At 46.0% G+C, this 18570-nt stretch overlaps 1 protein-coding gene and 1 long non-coding RNA gene across 4 annotated transcripts in view; one reads left to right on the top strand and one right to left on the bottom strand.

Moving 5' to 3' along the window:
* Positions 1-16145, bottom strand: part of LOC103878660 — an 84822-nt gene extending 68677 nt beyond the window's left edge. Inside the window, exons 1-2 of the long non-coding RNA XR_001896223.2 lie at positions 16064-16145; positions 6266-6380 (exon numbers count right to left, since the gene is read on the bottom strand). This is a non-coding gene — a long non-coding RNA (uncharacterized LOC103878660). The remainder of the gene's footprint in view (positions 1-6265; positions 6381-16063) is intronic.
* LOC101019822 (protoheme IX farnesyltransferase, mitochondrial) overlaps positions 1-17663 on the top strand; it is a 139832-nt gene extending 122169 nt beyond the window's left edge. Inside the window, exons 6-8 of one of the 3 annotated variants that reach the window (XR_002517995.2) lie at positions 1293-1525; positions 15810-16268; positions 17536-17663. Coding sequence is in view for 2 of the 3 variants with exons in the window: in XM_021928744.2 (XP_021784436.1) it covers positions 1293-1525; positions 15810-16213 (637 nt within the window). In the remaining variant the exon portion in view is untranslated. Of the gene's footprint in view, positions 1-1292; positions 1526-15809 lie in introns of all 3 variants that reach the window. The other 2 variants (XM_021928744.2, XM_003912373.5) reach the window with 2 other exon arrangements.
* The last annotated feature ends 907 nt before the right edge of the window (positions 17664-18570 follow it).

The following is an 18570-nucleotide window of genomic DNA, read 5'->3' on the forward strand; positions in this document are numbered from 1 at the left end:
TCAGTACTGTAGTTCCAGCTGCTGGGCTCTCCCCTGACTCCCTCCCAGCTGAATTCTAACTCGTCATAATTCTACAAGTTAGTCTTTTTCCTGGAGGGGCCGTCTCATAGATACAGGCCTTCTCTCCTGCCATGGGAACACTGCAGCCCTGTGCATAGAAGGGTATCATCTCACATGTGTGCACGTAGGGTAAAGACTGCCTCTTTAGGGAATTGGCTGTTTTTAAAACCAGAGCACCCTAGAAGCTGCACACTGGTGACTCTTGCTTGCCAAGAAGCGCGTTGTGGAATCTGTAATCCAGCAGGGTCACTGAACACTACACAAACATACCTTATTCAGAAGCGGAATCATGGCTTCTGCTAGGAGAAGGCAGGCTTGAGTAACCTCCTTAGGTTTCTCAAGAAAGAATAAATAAACATGCATATAAGCAGGAACTAGTAGATCCAATTTATCTAGACTCTCAAAAAGCCTTTCACAAGATTCCATACAAAGTCTACTTTTAGAAGTTGGCTCTTTTGAGAAACAGGCTTATAATAATCATTATCGTTGTAGAGTTTTAGATGATGGGTTTCATTTACATAAATAACATTGTGCGACCTCCCCTTGAAAATCCTGTGTCCATAAGTCACATTACGGCACCGGTACTACACAACGGCCACCTGGTGTTTACTGTTATCGGGAACCGGTAATGCTGAGCCTGTAATTCATTACAGACATTGTAATGATGGCAGTCAGAGGCACACCGTTGTTACTCATGATCACTAATTAAGTGATGTTATAATGAAGTATAAATACAGGGGGAGAACTGCTTCCAGAATTCAGGTTCTATTTTCTGCTCAAATCTTCCAATATTGTGTTTGAAGTGGTTTGCTCATGACTAAATATAAAATGGAACACTGTGCAGAGGAGGCATTGTCTCAGTCAGGCTTCACTTCAACCCTAGGAGGAAGAGAGGATCATTTCTCTTGTAGAGAGGAGTCAGTGAAACCTAGCTGTCTTATAGCCAGGAAGGGACACAACCTATATGCATCCAGAACTCTCTAACCCTGACTCTCTTAACCACTTTACTCTTAGCCAGCAAAATCAAGAAGAGCAGCCAGAGCTCCCACAAACATATTCTGTCTTATTGTAAGTTTGTTTCATAGAGAGGATTCCCCATATCCAGGAATAAGCCAGATCAGTACTGCCTCTACTGGATGAGTGGATTATTTGCACTTTGTCAGTGCCGATTCTAGGTAGTGTGATTGAGTTGCGTCGGAGATGATCACTCCATGTTCTCTGCTCTTTTCCAGCCCGTTGCTAGCTGTGTCCTTTGCCACTTGTTGTGCTGTTCCGGGAGTTGCCATTCTGACCTGGGGGGTGAATCCACTCACAGGAGCCCTGGGGCTCTTCAATATTTTTCTGTATACCTGCTGCTACACACCACTGAAGAGGATCAGCATTGTCAACACATGGGTCGGAGCCGTGGTTGGGGCCATCCCGCCTGTCATGGGCTGGACAGCGGCCACGGGCAGCCTCGATGCTGGTAAGTATTCCGCGGTGTGGAGTCTCACATGAGCACACTCTGGTCAAGGAGGCATTTCCTCCCCGAGCTGTCGCACTTGGTTCGGTTCCACTTCATCCCACACTAATTCTTTTGGCAAATGTGCTGATGCCGCAGACTGAAATTCTGTGGACGCAGAGTCAAGGGAGACCATGTCATCGTGGCTGGTGGGTGGACATGACATACACTTTCCCTTGTAGGGAATGACTAGGAGAAAACAAACGAAAGAGTGCTGCCTGCCTGTGACTACAGGTGGATAAAGAAAGTACCTGAAGCCACGATGAAAATCACAAACCAAGCTAGGACTAACCAATTCATGGGGCGGGGAGAAGGTATCTGGATCCGACCTCCAGTCGCCCATCAAAGGGGTGTCATCTCACGAGCCAGCCTCTTGTGTTCTCCTCTTATGAAAGGGTAGATTATTTTCATTAGTTTCTAATTTATTTTTATATGATTTGCTTAAATTGTTCATACTGTCTACAATAAAACCATTGAAAGATTTCTACATTTTTTTTGATGGTATGTCACAACTAAATTTGTGGGGTGAAAATAGCTCATTTTTACCATCTGTAAGGGAAGTTTCACAGTCTAATTAGTCAAGTAATTAGTATTTTTGACCGACACTTAGGAAGGAAGTGGTGAGGTTTCCTGCAATATATGTAAGTACATATTTTTCACATGAGAGATCAAAAGGCAGTTGACCATAAACCGTTACCCTGTAAGCCACATTTCTGAAACTTTTCATAAAAGCTCTTACACTCCAATTTGGCAGGCTTACAAATGCGATTACACCTTTACCATGATTGTCTCTTAGAATGGTTTTAATATCCTGTAAAGGTCGGATTTTAATGAATCTACAAATATCATATTCTAAAGCGTATGTGCTTGTGTGTTCTCTGATAAACCTAAAACCAAAGCCCCACCCACGTGGGAGGCAGTGTCAGCAAAGCAGTGGTGAGCAAGGAAGCCAGCAGCGCTGCCTGGATTGGGAGCCCGACCCCACCACTCATGAGCTGTGTGCATCCTTCACGGCTGAACTCAGCCTCCTTCTGCCACTGTCTCCTCATCTCCCATGTGGGGCTAATAGTCTTCTCCCCTCCTGGAGTCACTGTGAGGATGAAACGAGTTGTTATTTGTAAAGTGCTGGACCATGGCGAGGGCTCAATTTGGGACCCGTATGCTGTTGTTATCAATCAGGAGTCCTCCTTCATACAGTGGAGGGACTGGCACAGATCAGGAACTGGAAGATTTTGTTTGGTTTGTAAACTGAGCAATGCAGCTTTGTCCTCTGGCTGTTATTTTGAAGACTGAGGCGCCTGCAGGCCTGGTGGGAAAGAGTGCTGGGGTCCTTTTGTGAGGTTTGGATTGGGAAAGAGAAGCGAGGGTTTAAAGCCCGGGCTTGGCATCCCTAGGCTAGACGACATCTGCATGTTCACCCTGGTTTATAGTTGACCTTCACAGAGCACACCTGCACACCACCAGCCCTCCCGCTCCCAGTCATGTTCCTCTTCCTTAGTTCCACCTGGAGCTCATCTGACTTGACCCCAACTCCCTCTCCCCCTTAACGCAAGTGTCCTCTTCCCTCTTATTCCCCTCAAGCCTTTGTAGTGATTGTGCAGACATTTGAGGTGGAGACCATGACAGACAGTGCGGAACTGCCTAAGCTGTGCATGGGGAGTATCCCCGTCCTCAAGGGTGTAGCCCCACTTCAGCACTTGGGTTCCTGCATCGAGTCACCTGCCTATCTGATGGAGACGCCCCATCCCTGGCAGGAGTGCCTGAACCCTATTCAACTTCCTCAAACCTGGCACAAAGCAACTAGAACCTTCTGTATCTGGGAAGACCCAGACAGGGCCAGAGTCAGAGCCAAGGATTACAGCCTTAGGGACGGGTAGCACAGGAGACTGATATGGGCAGTTCAGTCCCCGGCCATGGAGAACTTGGTCACCACTGTTGTGCAGTGTTGTCCTAGGGCCCAGGTTCTTGCCAAGGGCTAGAGGCCCTTGTCACACTTCCAGGCAGTTTTCTCTCCTGAAGAGAGCCTCAGCATGTGCAGGCTGGAGTTGCCTCCCCGGAGGCTAGAGAAAAAGAACTTTTCAAAAGTCCTCACTTAGGAGTGCACATTCAGGCAAGAGCCCTCATTTGTTTAGGGATAGTCTGGATTTGGCTAAACTGCTAATAGTCATATTTAAAATAAATGTTTTTAATGTTGATTATAGTCTTTCTATAATACAGATTGAATCATTTGTATACAAACTCATTAATGATGGACAGCTAAGGGCAGCTCATCCCTTGTTTAGGTAGCAGAATGAAAGTACATATTTGCCTTGGAAAGCTAGACCCCTTATCTACCTCAGTAGAACCTGGTATAAAACAGAGCAGCCTGAAAGACGTGTATAAGTACAAAGAGAAGTTCCCTGGGCAGTTTTTGAGATTGGCGTCTATTACAGTATATCCTTTTACTTTAAATCTTAAAGATACATTGTGGGGCACACAGTAACAACATGACTTACTGCCCCCAGAATCCTAATTAATTGCAGATCAAACCATACGCTTAAAGCCTTGTCAAGATTATACAGAAAGAATACTGCTACTTTACATAATGCTTTAAACTACTTCAAAAAAGTTTCCAAACATTAATTTGATAGAACCAACTTGAGATAAGCAGCAAATACTTAATTGAATGAACAAATCAGTGAATATAGGTACCTTCCATTTTACAGGTGACAGAATCTAAGAGAATGTATTTTTTAAAAGATTTTTATTGCTGGGATTTTAGGAACTGGGTTGAATATGGTTTTATATTGCTTAGTCATCTTCTAGAGCTGTACTGTCTTATATGGTAGCCACGAGACTCAAATGGCTATTTAAATTTAAATTTATACTAAACTTTAAAATTCAGTTACCCAGTCCCATTAGCCATATTTCAAATGCCCAAAGGCGCATGTACCTAGTAGCTACACTATCCACAGCACAGATGTAAAACATTTCCATTATTGCAGAATGTTCACTTAGACCGTACTGCCTAGGTGGAAAGATTGATGTCCTTATGAATCTATATTTCATCATCCTCACCTGAATATGTACTTCAAATAATGAGACTGTACCTGTGGTCTCACTGAAGTCTAAAACAGTGGTTCGCAAACTTCAGTGCACACGATAATTACCTGGAGAGCTTGCTAACACAGAAATTTCCGGGCCCTACCCCTGGAACTTCTGAATTCAGTGGGCTGGTATGGGGTCTGAGAATTTTTATTTCTAACAAGTTTCTAGTTGTTGCTGATGCCCGTGGTCCAGGGACCACATGTTAAGAACCACCAGTTTGCAAAGATAGAACCAGAGAGAGCTCTAGCCATTAGAATATCTTAAAAATACCTAGAGATTAGGGCATGGGCAGATAGTATTATTTGAGATGTACTAATGATATCAACAGGGGGGTATCTCTCATCTGGGTTCTTGTCTTAGGGGATATGTATAGTTATAAAGAGCCCTTCTGAGGAAAAAATGGCCAAAAAGGCTTCCCTTCTTCTGTGGTATTGCCAAGCACTTAATCTTTGAGCCCCTAAAGATGGATCACTTTGGATAGCCACCTTTATAAACTGGTCCCCATCATCGCTTCATCATGCAAGTGTCAACTGGGGGCCTACTGTTTGCCAGGCATTGAGAGACACAAACATTACTAAAATCCAGTGAGTGTCCTCAGGAAATCATTATCTCAAGGTCTTTGGGGAGAGGCAGGCAGGTAATCAAATGACTGAGTGATCTAAGAGCTTTCGCAGGGTATCTTCAGAGGGCTGTAGGCTCTCTTAACTTACTCCAAACTGGTCCCAGATGACTTTGGTGAAGAAAGACTACAGAATTAAGTCATGACCAGTTTACTTGAGGAGGAAGTATGCTTTCCAGGAAGAGGGAAGAGCCTGTACAAAGCCTTACAGGCCTGAAATCCAGTGCACAGTGGGGTGGGGACACGCGCAAGGATGAGCCACCTATAGAGGAACTCATACTTCATTCAGTGGTGAGAAAGACCCACTGGAGCTTGAGGCAGCCTAACAGCAGGGCCATACTTTTAGGATCATTTAACAGTGTGCTGCAGGTTCTCCGAGGTATTGGAAAGTCAGTAAATTGCAGAAGCCTGCCTTTATTGTCCTTCCAAGCCTGTGTACCTCCTCTCACCTTCTACTTCCTCTCCTCTACTTCCTTCTCTCTGCACTAGAGCTCCACCTACCCTAGACCTGCGCCCCCCCCCCCACACTCTCTTTGCCCTATCTAGTTAATTTAACATTTTGCCTCTTAAGTAGTGAAGCGTCAATCTGATCATCCTTTGAAGAAACAGCTTGTTACCACCAGTGACCCTCCAAGTGGGGAAATGGATGAAGGATACATGTTTGAAGGGAGGCAGGTTGCGCTGAACATACTCCCTTATGAGCCAGGACATCAAACACCCAGCACCAACCTTTAGTCACCCAGTCACCTTGACTGTGGATACTTTTGCAAAAGCCCTTCCTGGGGCTCAGTAGATGGTAGTCAAGATGGAGAGGAAGCAGCTGGGCCAAGATTTGAAATGGAAATCCTGCAGCCTCATGTATTGAAGGCCCAACTAACCATCTAGTTTGGAGGAGAGATATTTAAAGATTGGTAGATACAGAAAACACTGTGCATTCGAGGCAGCCCGTGGGTCACAGTGCTCCACCAAGCAAGGAAATGCAGCATGTTGGCAAGTACCTTTTCCCCTTTGTGGTGTCTGGATCATTTTGTGGGTTTTGTGGTGGCTACGAGGTCACATTAAGAATTCCAAGGGGCCTTGAGCACCGAAGAAATTGTGATGCCCTCTCTCTTCCTGCAAAGACATAAAATATAAAATAACTCTAAGGATGTTCTGTGGGATTCTGATTTATTTTTTTTTCCCCACAACTACTTTGACTTTTTAAAAAATCAAACAGTGTAAAGGAACTTTGTTCTAGATGCCCGGTGAGAGGTGTGGGTCCCACACAGGTGTTTGACCTGCCTGCTTCGGGAATCCAGCATGGGGTGAGTGAGGTAAGATGGCGGGGTGAAGAAAATGACACAGATGAGCAGACGGCCATTGTAAAAGCTAAGCAAATGTGAATTGTTCTTAATGTTTTCTATTTTATAACTGCACAATGAACTGTAAGCAGCTCAGCTTTTGTCCCCATCACAGTGCCAACAGCTTTCAGTCCAGTGCTTGCTACAGAGAGTGCTGTGCTGCAAAGCGCGGGTCCAGCCCAGAGAACACTCCTTGTGGTCATTCTGTCAGGAAAGTCAGGTCTCTGCAGTCCCGCTGCTTCTGTGCACAGGAAATAACTTCATTTTACAAAGCCCTTCTGTCTATAAAGGTAATCATTACAATGGGATTTTACTTGTGTCCATTTTCCTCTGAGCCTCAGAATTAGGCCTTTTCCTCTCACCTGCCTAATTACCTTGTCTTAATTCTTTTTTAGTATTCTGCTAACAGCAGAAAACATTAAAAATGCTTCCTAGCTAAAATTCAGGAAAGGCAGAATGAGAGGGTTGCTTTCTGACCCCTGGTCTAGCCAGCTTGTTGTCACCGGAACTGCAGTACTTGGTTTGATTCTGCACACAGGGAATGGCAATGACAGAAGTGACCTGCTGGAGCTCCGGTGAAGGAGTCCACTCTGAGGAGGTAGCAGAGGGAGGGGACTGCAGATAAGTGCCCAGCCGACATTCCAGCTGCAAGCAGGCCTGGAGCCACACGCATTAGGCCTCTCAGCAGTGTTTATCTCCAGAGACTATTAGTGTATCTCAGAGGCTTTGAGTTAAATCCCCTCCCCCTCCTTCTTGCCAAGGCCCCCTCTTTTCATCACTCCCATGTCTTAGAAAGGTTCAGATTCTTTTTCCTCATTTTCCTAAATTTGAATGAATCCCATGTTTTGGGAGTGTATGGATTGGGCCTCCGTAATGACCATCTTGTAGAGTGGATTTGCAGTTGCCTGTGGCTTGTAATTCAAATGTGTGTTAAGCATTAATTATGTCACCCAACATTTAGTTACAAATGAGGACTTAGAAATGGTCTCTTATCAGGAAGTGACACTGGGCAGATGGATGGTTTTAGTAACAAAAAGAGAATGAAATTTTTACCCTCAGCTGGTAAACTACAAAATGTTCAGTGCTGTTTCGCTTTATTTACCTCTCGTATTCCTGGATGAGAAAGTAGAGTCAGAGTGAATTTATTCACTCGCTCATTCCACAAATATTTATGGAAGGCTTACTAAGTACTAGGTACTGTTTAACCCACGCACTTAACGATTTCCTTTATAATGCTGCCTCAGTTTGAAACCAAGCTTGGAAATGAGTATCTGTGTCTGTGTTCACTTTGTATAAGATTTTACCATAACTAGCCTTAGCACTCCAGATTAAGTTATAGTAGCCTTGGAGCTCCAGATTAAGCTAAATGATGTTTTTAAAGACGAAATAAGGAACATTTTCATGGGAATATTAGCAAACAAACAATATTTAGAACACTATATTCTCTTGAAAGACCAAAAAAAAAAAAAAGAGCTACGAAAGAACGTGCTAGAAATTATGTTGCAAGCCCCCAGATTGGTGGTATAATTGGAGGCAAACTGGTACCAAGGGCGCTGAGATCTTGTCAGTTGTGCTGTGTTGACCATAATTGATCACAAGCTTTGAGGGAGCTGGGCCAGTGCCTTCCTGAATGAATGATAGATGATGGTGTGGTAGGCCAGCCTCTGGTAGACATGTGCCTGGAGCAGAATGCACATGTAACTAGTATTCTTCAATGAATTAATATTTAAGTGATAAGGATGGAAAGACCTTCCCATATGAGCTAAGGGAGTAGGAAGCATTTGAATTTCAGAGAGGATTCACAGGTGCTTGAAATGTCCTTCCAAGGAAATGGCAAGAAGAGAAAAAGGGGAGCACTGTTTTCAGAGTCAGAGCTTTTTGCTTCCTTTACTCCCGTCTTCTTCTCTAAGTGAAACCTCCCATGACTCTGCCTGGAGGGAGGCAGCACACAATGAGGTGAGGGAGAGGAGCGAATCCAGCTCCCTCCCGCCCCCTGAGCCTCTGCATTATTCCTAAGCTACTAGCAAAGAATTCTTCAAGGGCAAGCAGTTATTGCCCACTCTATTTCCTATTTTCAGGGGACTTTTAATCTTCCCTTTTGTCGCCTGTGCAGTTGATAAACTGGCCCCACATCCTCTTCCCTTTATCTGCAGCACCATAGAAGTCTATTGCACTGTTGAGGCTGATCTGTTTCACAAGCTCCTTTGTGTTGCCCCTCAAAAGAAAGGCTTTGAAATCTGTGACCATGAAGCTCTGGGTTTGGCTTTGCTTCCCCAGCTAGCCCCCAGTCTACATAACCACATAACCCTGAAAGCACAAATAGAGCCGGCCATGGAGCAGACGCGCTACCGTGGGCCCCATCAGAGAGGAGCCTATTGTATTGGCGAGGGAAGACCTCCCAAACCCAGCACCAAGGTTCACTGGAGCTAGGGCTCTTTATCCTTTGCAAGGCCATGCGTGGATGGTGAGTGACAATGGGTTTGGGGGGTGGGGTGGGAAGGTGCCCACTGGGCAGTCAGAGAAAGCAAGCCGAAACCGATGAACTCCATTCCACAGGGAATTTCCTGACAGAGTCAGCTCCAGCTTGAGGATTTTTGTCTCCATTGCATTCCGATACCATTTAGCTGGAATTGCCTTAGTTTTGTCAGCAAAGTGATGGAGGTGTGCCGTGGACAAGAGCATTTCTGAACAATGGACAGAGGTGGAAATAATTGCGATTCTCCTCCTGTCTGTATGTCGTAGGATATTTGATAGAAGTTTCAAGAGAATGTAAAAATACATACATTTTCAACGAGTCATCAGGAAGACGTTAATGAACCTTGCCCCACCTAATACAGCCCTCTAATCAGAGCCAGGTGCCACTGGATGAGGGTTTCCTCCAGCTGTTCTCACACACAGTACTGCACATGTGCCCTTCTCCATTTTCTGAGTAAAGAGGGAAGTAATGATGCCCTGCACACCTGGACATTCTGTGGAGTTGCCTTTGCAATGGGATTTCAGCCCCATGTTCTCAGGAGGCTGCCGTGCTCTGGAGAGCCGTGTCTACAGATATGCCACCTAGATTTTCAGAATTTTCTGTGTTCATAGACTAGCAAGTAATCGATTAACAGAAAAGAAGTGGACGTTTCTTTCCAATGTGATTAAACCGAATATGTACAGAGATTGTGCAGGGTTAGGCAGGAAAATGGGAAGATACGGTTAAAAGAAGTCAAAAACACATGGTTTGTGTGAATGGATTGAAACTCAGAGACCAATTTTAGATCTCAGTTTACAAATTCTTCCAGGAGGCCTTCCCTGACCTCTCAAGGCTGAATTAAGTGTTCTCCTGCCCTGCACTAAGTAACATTCACCGTGGACTGTAATCCCTTTGTGTTGTCTTTCTCCCTGGCCAGACACCAGCAGAGGACTTTGAAAACAGACTGTCCTATATCTAGGGGCACACAGTCCAGATTTGTTGTCATAGATGACAGACCCAATAAAAATGGACTGCTTTAGGAGCTTGAGGCAGAGGAGATGAGTGGAATACTTATCTTGAAGGAAGGTGAGGTCTTTGAATTAGTCCACTGAGTGCTTTATGTTTACTCCACAAGGAAGGTGGGTTCCACCACAGCCCCGGCACTAATTCAAGTCTTCCTGTTCTAGTTCACCTTATCTTGATGAAGAGAGTAATTAGTTTTCATCTTTTATAGGAGGAGAGGCAGTTGAAGCATATCAAGTAAAGCTGTGTGTGGGTGGTGGTTTTCTGATTACAATCCATTAAGGCTAGGCTGTGATTTCCAAACCTCCTTCATTTGCGACATGAGCCAAACCCACACCCAATTTCCTCTTACAGAAAGCAGCATGCTACTCTCAGGAAAATGATTTCTTTAATTATGTTTATTTTAAGCAGAAGCATTACTGAAAAAGTGTATTGAGCAAAACAAAATACTTCGGTTGACACACACAAGAAAAGGAGGGCTTTTGAGAAAGACAAGGAAAATCCCACATTTGGAGCTGGTGTTTTAGCCATTTTCCAGCTGAGGTTGCTCCTTCTGAGCCATTTCTAGAGCAAAGCAGACACTGAGCCCTGAATGATCCAATCCCTCCCCCCATTTCTAAGTTATCACTGATGTTGTTTTTCTTGAAAGACACTTCCCCCTGTGCTTGTGGCTGTCATAACTGCAAACTCTTTGAATCTGAGACAGCTTGTGAGCTGGGGCTGGGCTTCTCTGTACATCGTGTTCAAAGTCTCAGCATGACCCTGTGCCCCAAGACAACACTTCCTCTTACCAGTCACTTTAAAATCCAGAGGTCACTTTATTTTCCATCAAAATATAAAGAAGTCTACTTGCATCACCCTGTTTACTCCATCAGTTGCACCTGAGCGTTCCAACCTTTCCTCTGTCCTTTTGAATTCCCTAGCAGTACTCACTGCCAAGTGAATGCCATCTGGTTGGTGGTTTTGTTGTTAAAACAGATCTCTCTCTTTTTTTTTTAAGGTACTAGAAAATGCTTCTGCAATTTTTTCTTTCAGCAAGCCTTCCTCTGCCCACAGCATCCAACAGTCCATTGATGTAGGAATGTCACTAATTTGAGTCTCTGTGTGGCAACAACTTTCTTTTATTTATTTTTTTTTTTTAAAGAATTGGTGTCTTGCTCTGTCACCCAGGCTGGAGTACAGTGGTGCAGTCATAGTTCACTGCAGCCTACAACTCCCAGGCTCAAGCAATCCTCCCTCTTCAGACTCCCAAGTAGGTCGGACTATAGGCATGTGGCCCCTTGCCTAATTTTTTTTTTTTTTTAGAGGTGGGGTCTTGCTATGTTGCCCCAGATAACCAATCACATTCTAACAGAAGGTGCTAATATCTTGTGCCATTAGTGCTGAATATCATCAGGCAAATTAATCTTTCTCATCTATAAGATGATGATAATGGTACCTATAGGCGGAGTTGTTGTAAAGATTAGAAAGCATATGTGTAACTGCCTGGCACATGACAGCCACAGGCATTTCAACTGAGATGTCTATCATGTACCTCAAAGTTAAAATAGTCAAAAATAAAACTGGTCGTGTCTGTACCATGAGCACGCTCACCAGTGTCTGTCCTAGGGTTCCCCACCTGAATAACCCCCCTCTGCCATCCCCTCTGTGTCTCATCCCCCAGCCTGTTCTCCCCCTGTGCTGGGGGAAGATCCCACTCCTTATCTTGATTTCCAGATGCCTTCCCAGCCCCTTCTTGTAACTCTCCCTTCCTCATTCCAGCCTCCATGCTGTCCCAGAGGCCTCCTGGGACCTTTCCCAGCATCTGATAGAGTTCTGCTTGCCATTAGTTGAGTCATGGCTTAAATATCACCTATGGAAAGGCTTTCCCCGAGCACTCAGTCTCAAGTCACCCCCATTGCATTACCCTGTTTTGAGTCTAGTCTCAAAATAGCGATCAGCACTGTTACTTATGTTTATGTCCATCTCCCTCTAGACTTTAAGCAGGACTTTGTCTTGATTGCCACTGCCTTTCTAGCACCCAGAATTGTGCCTACGTGTGAGACACCTGTCAACTGTTTACCAGGTTAATGGATTCAATAAGTAGTAGCTGCTCCTATTATCAGCGTTAAAATTAAATTTTTATACATATATATACACGTATGTATCTTAGTTCATGCAAACACACTCAACTATATATACACATATATATGTATGTATAAATACATAATTTAAGGTTAAAAATGAATTTGGGGGATTTGACAGTAACCCTACTGAAATAGGGACCCTAAAATCAGGTCTTTGTTATATTTCCTCCCATACTGGAAGACTGAAAAGGGGTTGACTGACTTATGGAAGCCACAGAAAACTATTCATGGATATAAAAGGAAGCCCTCATCCCTCTTAAATCATCTGTACCCACACAAATTCCACTCGGTAAACTACAACTGCCCTGCCTGATAAACGTAACTCAGAAATGATTAAGTTTCTCTCCAGAACAATGTGCATTAAAAATCCTCCTCCTTTCTTTTAGATGACTTGCAAAGCCTGCCCCTAGTGTCACTCTGCATTCTCCGCTGTTGAGAAATACAGATCAGAGATTAAAGGAGGAGCTGGTTCCTTCTCATGCTTATTGGCATTTGCACAAACAGGGGCCCCTCAGTGGCTTATAGCCTCAGACTTATTTTCTGAAGTATTCTGCATTATGTAAAGTGCTCTGTCTCCTGGTGAGTTCTGCCTAGCAATAGCCCCCAGCTCCGTTTTTCTGAACATTCCCACAGACCAGAGGCTTAAAAGATCCTCATTACCTGAAATAGGACTGTGGTTACAAATCCTCAACCTCTTCTCCCTTTGGGCAGGATGGCGCTTTCCAGGGTAGATGACACAGTGGGTTGGTGAACTCTCAATTCTCTGCCAGGGACCCCACGGGAAGGCGGTTCCAAAGGAGGGGAAGGAGAAGGTAGACAGAATCCTACAGTTTGCCTGACTGGTTCCCAAGCCAGTGTTGGGAAACAGTGATCTTGGGGATAACTTAGAGTAAATCCACTTTTTTTCCACATTGGCTCCCATGATGAGTTTGGGCGCACTTTACCACAATATTATTACTTACTTTCTATGTTCTAATGCCTGGAGATTCACAGGTAAGTGAACATACCCTAAGAAGTTCACCTCAGGTAGGAAATGCAGATACATAAATGTCTGCCTGGATTACTCAGGAAAAGACGCTCACAGTTGCTTATCAGAGACCATACCCACACTCTGGCTGCCAGACCCTCTTTGTGACTTTCCCCTTAGATATCCCAAAGGCATCTCAGACTGAACACACCCAAGGTCACACTTACGACCTCCTCTCCTCTTCTTCCCTGCTTGTCTCAATGAGTGGTGTCTCCATGGACCCATAAGCCCAGGACTTGCTATTGATACCTCCTCCCTGTCTCCTCCCCTCCTTACTTACACTGCATGCACATCCTGTCCCTTTGCCTCCCAAATTCCTTCCAAATTCACCTTCTTGGCATCTCTACTGTCACCATCCTGATCCTAACTACTGTCATCCTTCATCCCCTCACTCCTCATCTCCTGATTGATCCTTCCATACCTGCTTTAGGCCCCTCCAGTGTGTCCTTCACAAATAGGATCACTTAGCACTGGTGCCCCTCCCCTCACCCCCTACACACATAGGTGCACACACTCACACACGCAGGCACACATGCTCAGCACTTATATACATTAAGATCCTTCCGTGGCTTTCTGTTGCTTTTAGAATAGCAAAGTCAAGGCCGAGTGCAGTGGCTCATGCCTGTAATCTCTGTACTTTGAGAGGCTGAGGCAGGAGGATTGCTTGGGGCCAGGAGTTCAAGGCCAGCCTGGGCAACATGGTGAGACCCCATCTCTACAAAAAATTGTTTTAAAAAGTTTTCTGAGTTTGGTGGCGTGCACCTATCGTGCCAGCTATTCACGAGGCTGAGCCCAAGAGATCAAGGCTGCAGTGAGCTGAGACCATGCCACCACATTCTAGCCAGTCTTGTCCTGAAGAACTTTCCCTGTCATTCTCAGCACTCCAGCCAAGTCACACCACCTTCCTTTTTTTCCTCATGCGGTAAACTTGACTTTTTTAACATATATAGTTCTGTGACTCCTAACACGTGTTAATCTTTTTTTTTACACCACCCACACCTCAAACCTTCCAGCCCCAAGGCCTTTATGAATACTGTCCCCTCCACTAGCCCTGACTTGACAAGGTCACCACTCTGTCCAGCTCAGCTCAGACATCCCTTCCTCAGAGAAGCCTCCTCTGGTCCCCTAGACTCAGTCAGCTCCTGTTGTGTGTCTTCACTGCACCATGCTCTTTTCCTCACTGCATTTGGAGTGGTGACTTTAGAGTGACTAGTGTGGCTCTTGATGTCCACCTCCTTGAGCGAAGGGTCTGCTCAGTGCAGGCAGGAGCACGTGTAGATTGTTGCTCGCCATGGTATCCCCAGCGCCTAGCACGGTGCTTACCCCATGGTAGGCGCCCAGGGAGCATTCTTGGCGTGAGTACTCAATCACCTGCACAGGAATAGCCAACCCTTGCCTTCCAGCCCCTACCCGGCTGCCTGTCCTTAGGTGGCTTCGTGCATGTCATAGAAGGACGCTGGCCTAAAAATCAAGCAGCCGTGTTTTGAATTGCCCTTCCACCTCTTTTTGGAGAACTTGACATTGTCTGATTTTTTTTTTTCAATGAAGATTATGAATCTACCTCAAAATCCAATGGTCAGGATTAAATGGGGCAAACTATGAGAGTAGGGTCTGTCATATAATAGGAGCTCAGCGGACAGCAGCCTTCATTCCACCCGTGTGGGTGCTGGGGAGACTGTTCCAGAGAAAGGGGCAAAATGGTGCTCAGGGTATTATGTCCTTGTTGAAAACTTACAAAGCCATGGACGAGTTATCATTGTACTCTGGGACCATTTTGCCTTTATGACTCATTTTATTTAGCAGATGTGGTTTTTCACACCTCCTGCTTGTGCCATTGTGCCAGGCTCTGGGGGATGGTGAGAGGAATGTGGCAGGCATGTGCCCTGGAAGCCCTGGTGAAACAGGTAAACAGATCAGAGCCAGGGTGTGACAAACCCGCCTGCAGGTACATCCAGCTCTGTGTCAGTGCTGAGCCGGGAGCGCTAACAGCCCTGGGAAGGGAGCCAGGGTTCACGGAACAGGCAGAGCTGACTCGCAGCATCCTCCAGGTTACAGCACTGCTTCCACCTGCCTGAAGCCACACACCCAGGTCCCAGCAGGTGGAAATGGAGCTCAGCGCTCTAGCACAGAGGTTGCACCCGGAGGTGGTACTGAAGTAGATACTGAATTCCCTACAAGTGTTTGTCCGTGTGTAGGGGCTTCTTTCCTCCCCACAATGTGGGAGGCATGAGGAGCACCAGGTGGGCAGGAGCCACCGATGCTAAGGGTTCTGCAGCGCAGGCAGCCCCCCTGTGAAGCAGGGTCTGAGCCGGACCCCACAGCCTCCTGCCCCCAGGCACGCAGGCACCCCCAGGTGAGAAAGGAGGCATCTTAGCTCATCAGCTGCCCCACCAGCCTGATGTAGGCACCTGTCTCCCAGCCACCCTGTGATATAGGCAGGCAGTGATGAGAGCACAGGGTGGCAGAGCTTCTGAGCTGCCAGGCAGGCTGTCCCAGGAGAGGAAACCATTCTTTGGAAATCTCTGGTGATGACTGCCTCTGTCTCCCTCTCCTGCCCTGACCCCAACACAGGTGCATTTCTCCTGGGAGGAATCCTCTACTCCTGGCAGTTTCCTCATTTCAACGCCCTCAGCTGGGGCCTCCGTGAAGACTACTCCCGGGGCGGCTACTGCATGATGTCGGTCACCCATCCGGGCCTGTGTCGGCGCGTGGCGCTGCGCCACTGCCTGGCCCTGCTGGTGCTGTCCGCAGCAGCCCCTGTCCTGGACATCACCACGTGGACCTTCCCCTTCGTGGCCCTTCCCATCAACGCGTACATCTCCTACCTCGGCTTCCGCTTCTACGTGGACGCAGACCGCAGGAGCTCGCGGAGACTGTTCTTCTGCAGCCTGTGGCACCTGCCGCTGCTGCTGCTGCTCATGCTCACCTGCAAGCGGCCGCGCGGGGACGGGGACGCGGCGCCCCCTCCCAGCTGAGCGCATGGGGACGCCCACCGCTCCTTTCCCTCCGCTGCCAGGCGAGCATGTTGTGGTAATTCTGCATCACAAGAAGAGAAAATGCTGGGTTTAGAACAAGATTATAAATGAATTTGGTGCTCAGTGATCACTTGACGGTTTTTTTTTTAAGAAGAATACCCAAAATGTTCCCCAAATAAGAAATGCATCAGCTCAGTCAGTGAACACAAAAAAGGAATATTTTTCCCTTTGAGGGTCTTTATATATAATCTCTCCTCCATCCCCACCCTGCATTCTGTTTCTTCTTCCTCACATGGGTATACACATACACAGCTTCCTCCTGACCCCCACACCACACACACACTCCACCTGCCCAGCGGAGTGGCACTTTGTGGCCAGACAGCGTGAACCTCATGATCTGCTGTCTGTAGTTCTGTGAGCTCAGGTTCCTCAAGGGCCTCATGGCATCCCCTTCGTGGTGACTGAGCCAGGGCCTGCATTTTTGATTTTCCCCACCCCACACATTCTCAGCCATAGTCCTTCTAACAATGCCAATAGCTAGGACCCGGCTGCTGTGCGCTGGGACTGGGGATTCCAGATGCTTGCCTAGGGAGTCTCAAGCTGGACTGCCAGCCCCTGTCCTCCCTTCACCCCCATTGCGTATGAGCATTTCAGAAGTCCAAGAAGTCACAGGCATCTTTATAGTTCACATTAACATACACTATTGGAAGTATTTCCTTCAGAAAGGGTAGCCCTGGACTTAATACCAACCGGATACCTCTGGTCCCCACCCCATTACTGTACCTCGGTAGTCACTACTGTGGGTCGCCGCTGCTCTGCTACACAGCACAGCTTTTTCAAGGCTGTATTGAGAAGGGAAGTTAGGAATAAGGGTGTGCTGGGCTAACCAGCCCACAGAGCTCACATTCCTGTCCCTTGGGTGAAAAATACATGTCCATCCTGATATCTCCTGAATTCAGAAGTTGGCCTCCACATGTGCAATGGCTTTAAGAGCCAGAAGACGGGTTCTGGGAATTTTGCGAGTTATCCTGTGGCCAGGTGTGGCCACAGGTACCAAACAGGGCTACCTGTAGCTCTTTGGTCCTTTGTACTCCCACGGGTCTGCAGAGTCCCATCTGCCCAAAGGTCTTGAAGCTTGACAGGATGTTTTCATTACTCAGTCTCCCAGGGCACTGCTGGTCTGTAGGGATTCACTGGCCGGAGTGGGAGAGTTGAACAGCATTTAAACAGAGTTCTCTCGAAAATGTCTAAAGGGATTGTAGGTAGATAACATCCATCACTGTTTCCACTTATCTGAAATCTTCCCTCTTGGCTGCCCCCAGGTTGTTTACTGTGGAGAACAATGCATAGGAATGTCCGGAAAGCGCCTCTACAACTTGTTACAGCCTTCACGCTTGTACAATTCATGGATTCTCTTTTCCTTCCACAATAAAACGGTATACAAGAACAGGAGTGCGTGTGACATCATTGGAAGTAATCATCCTGTGCCGAGTTCACACCGTTTCTGGTAGAGCTGGCAACACTTGATGACGCCTTCAAGAGCTGGCAGAGGGCGCGTGGGGAGGTTGCTTTTGTTTTGTAAATTTACAAATTATAGTTGTGTATATTTATGAGGTAAAAAAGTGATGTTATGATTTATGAAGACAATTGGAATAATGAAATCGAGCTGATGAATGTATTCATTACCTCAGACACTTATTTTTGTGGTAAGAATATTTTTAATGTACTCAGTAATTTTGAAATTATAATACATTATTTACTGCATTCATACAGCGTGTGATGTATGTCAAAGGGAGGAGACATAATCGTCCTAAACTGACTTTGTACCCTTTCACCATCTTGTCCCCGTTCCGTTCAACTCCTGGCCTCTCTAACCACCATTCTATTGTCTTCTTCAAGTCTGATTATTCTGGATTCCACATATAAGTATGAACCAATGCAATATTTATCTTTCTGTGCCTTATTAAGTTGAGAACTTTCACCTTTTCACTTAAGAGCAGCACTTTCTGGCTCCTCTGACATCTCTGGATTGCCAGCATCACTACTCTTGCACTGTGAGGCCATGATTAAGCAAAATAAAGGTTACTGAGTACAAGCTCTGCAATGCCACCACAGTCGGATTTGATAACCGAGTTGGCTGCTAAGTAACTCATGGGTGGGACGGTATCCAGCATGGATCTGCTGGACAAAGAGAGAATTCAGGTCCCGAGCAGGTGATGCTAGATTGCATCACACTACTAAGTATAACACACAATCTAAAACTTATGGAATGTTTATTTCTGTAATTTTCTATTTACTATTTTTGGACCTTGGTTGACCATGGGTAACTGAAACAGTGGAAAGAGAAACCACGGATA

Source organism: Papio anubis, chromosome 17 (assembly GCF_008728515.1).
Source record: "Papio anubis isolate 15944 chromosome 17, Panubis1.0, whole genome shotgun sequence".
NCBI lineage: Eukaryota > Metazoa > Chordata > Mammalia > Primates > Cercopithecidae > Papio > Papio anubis.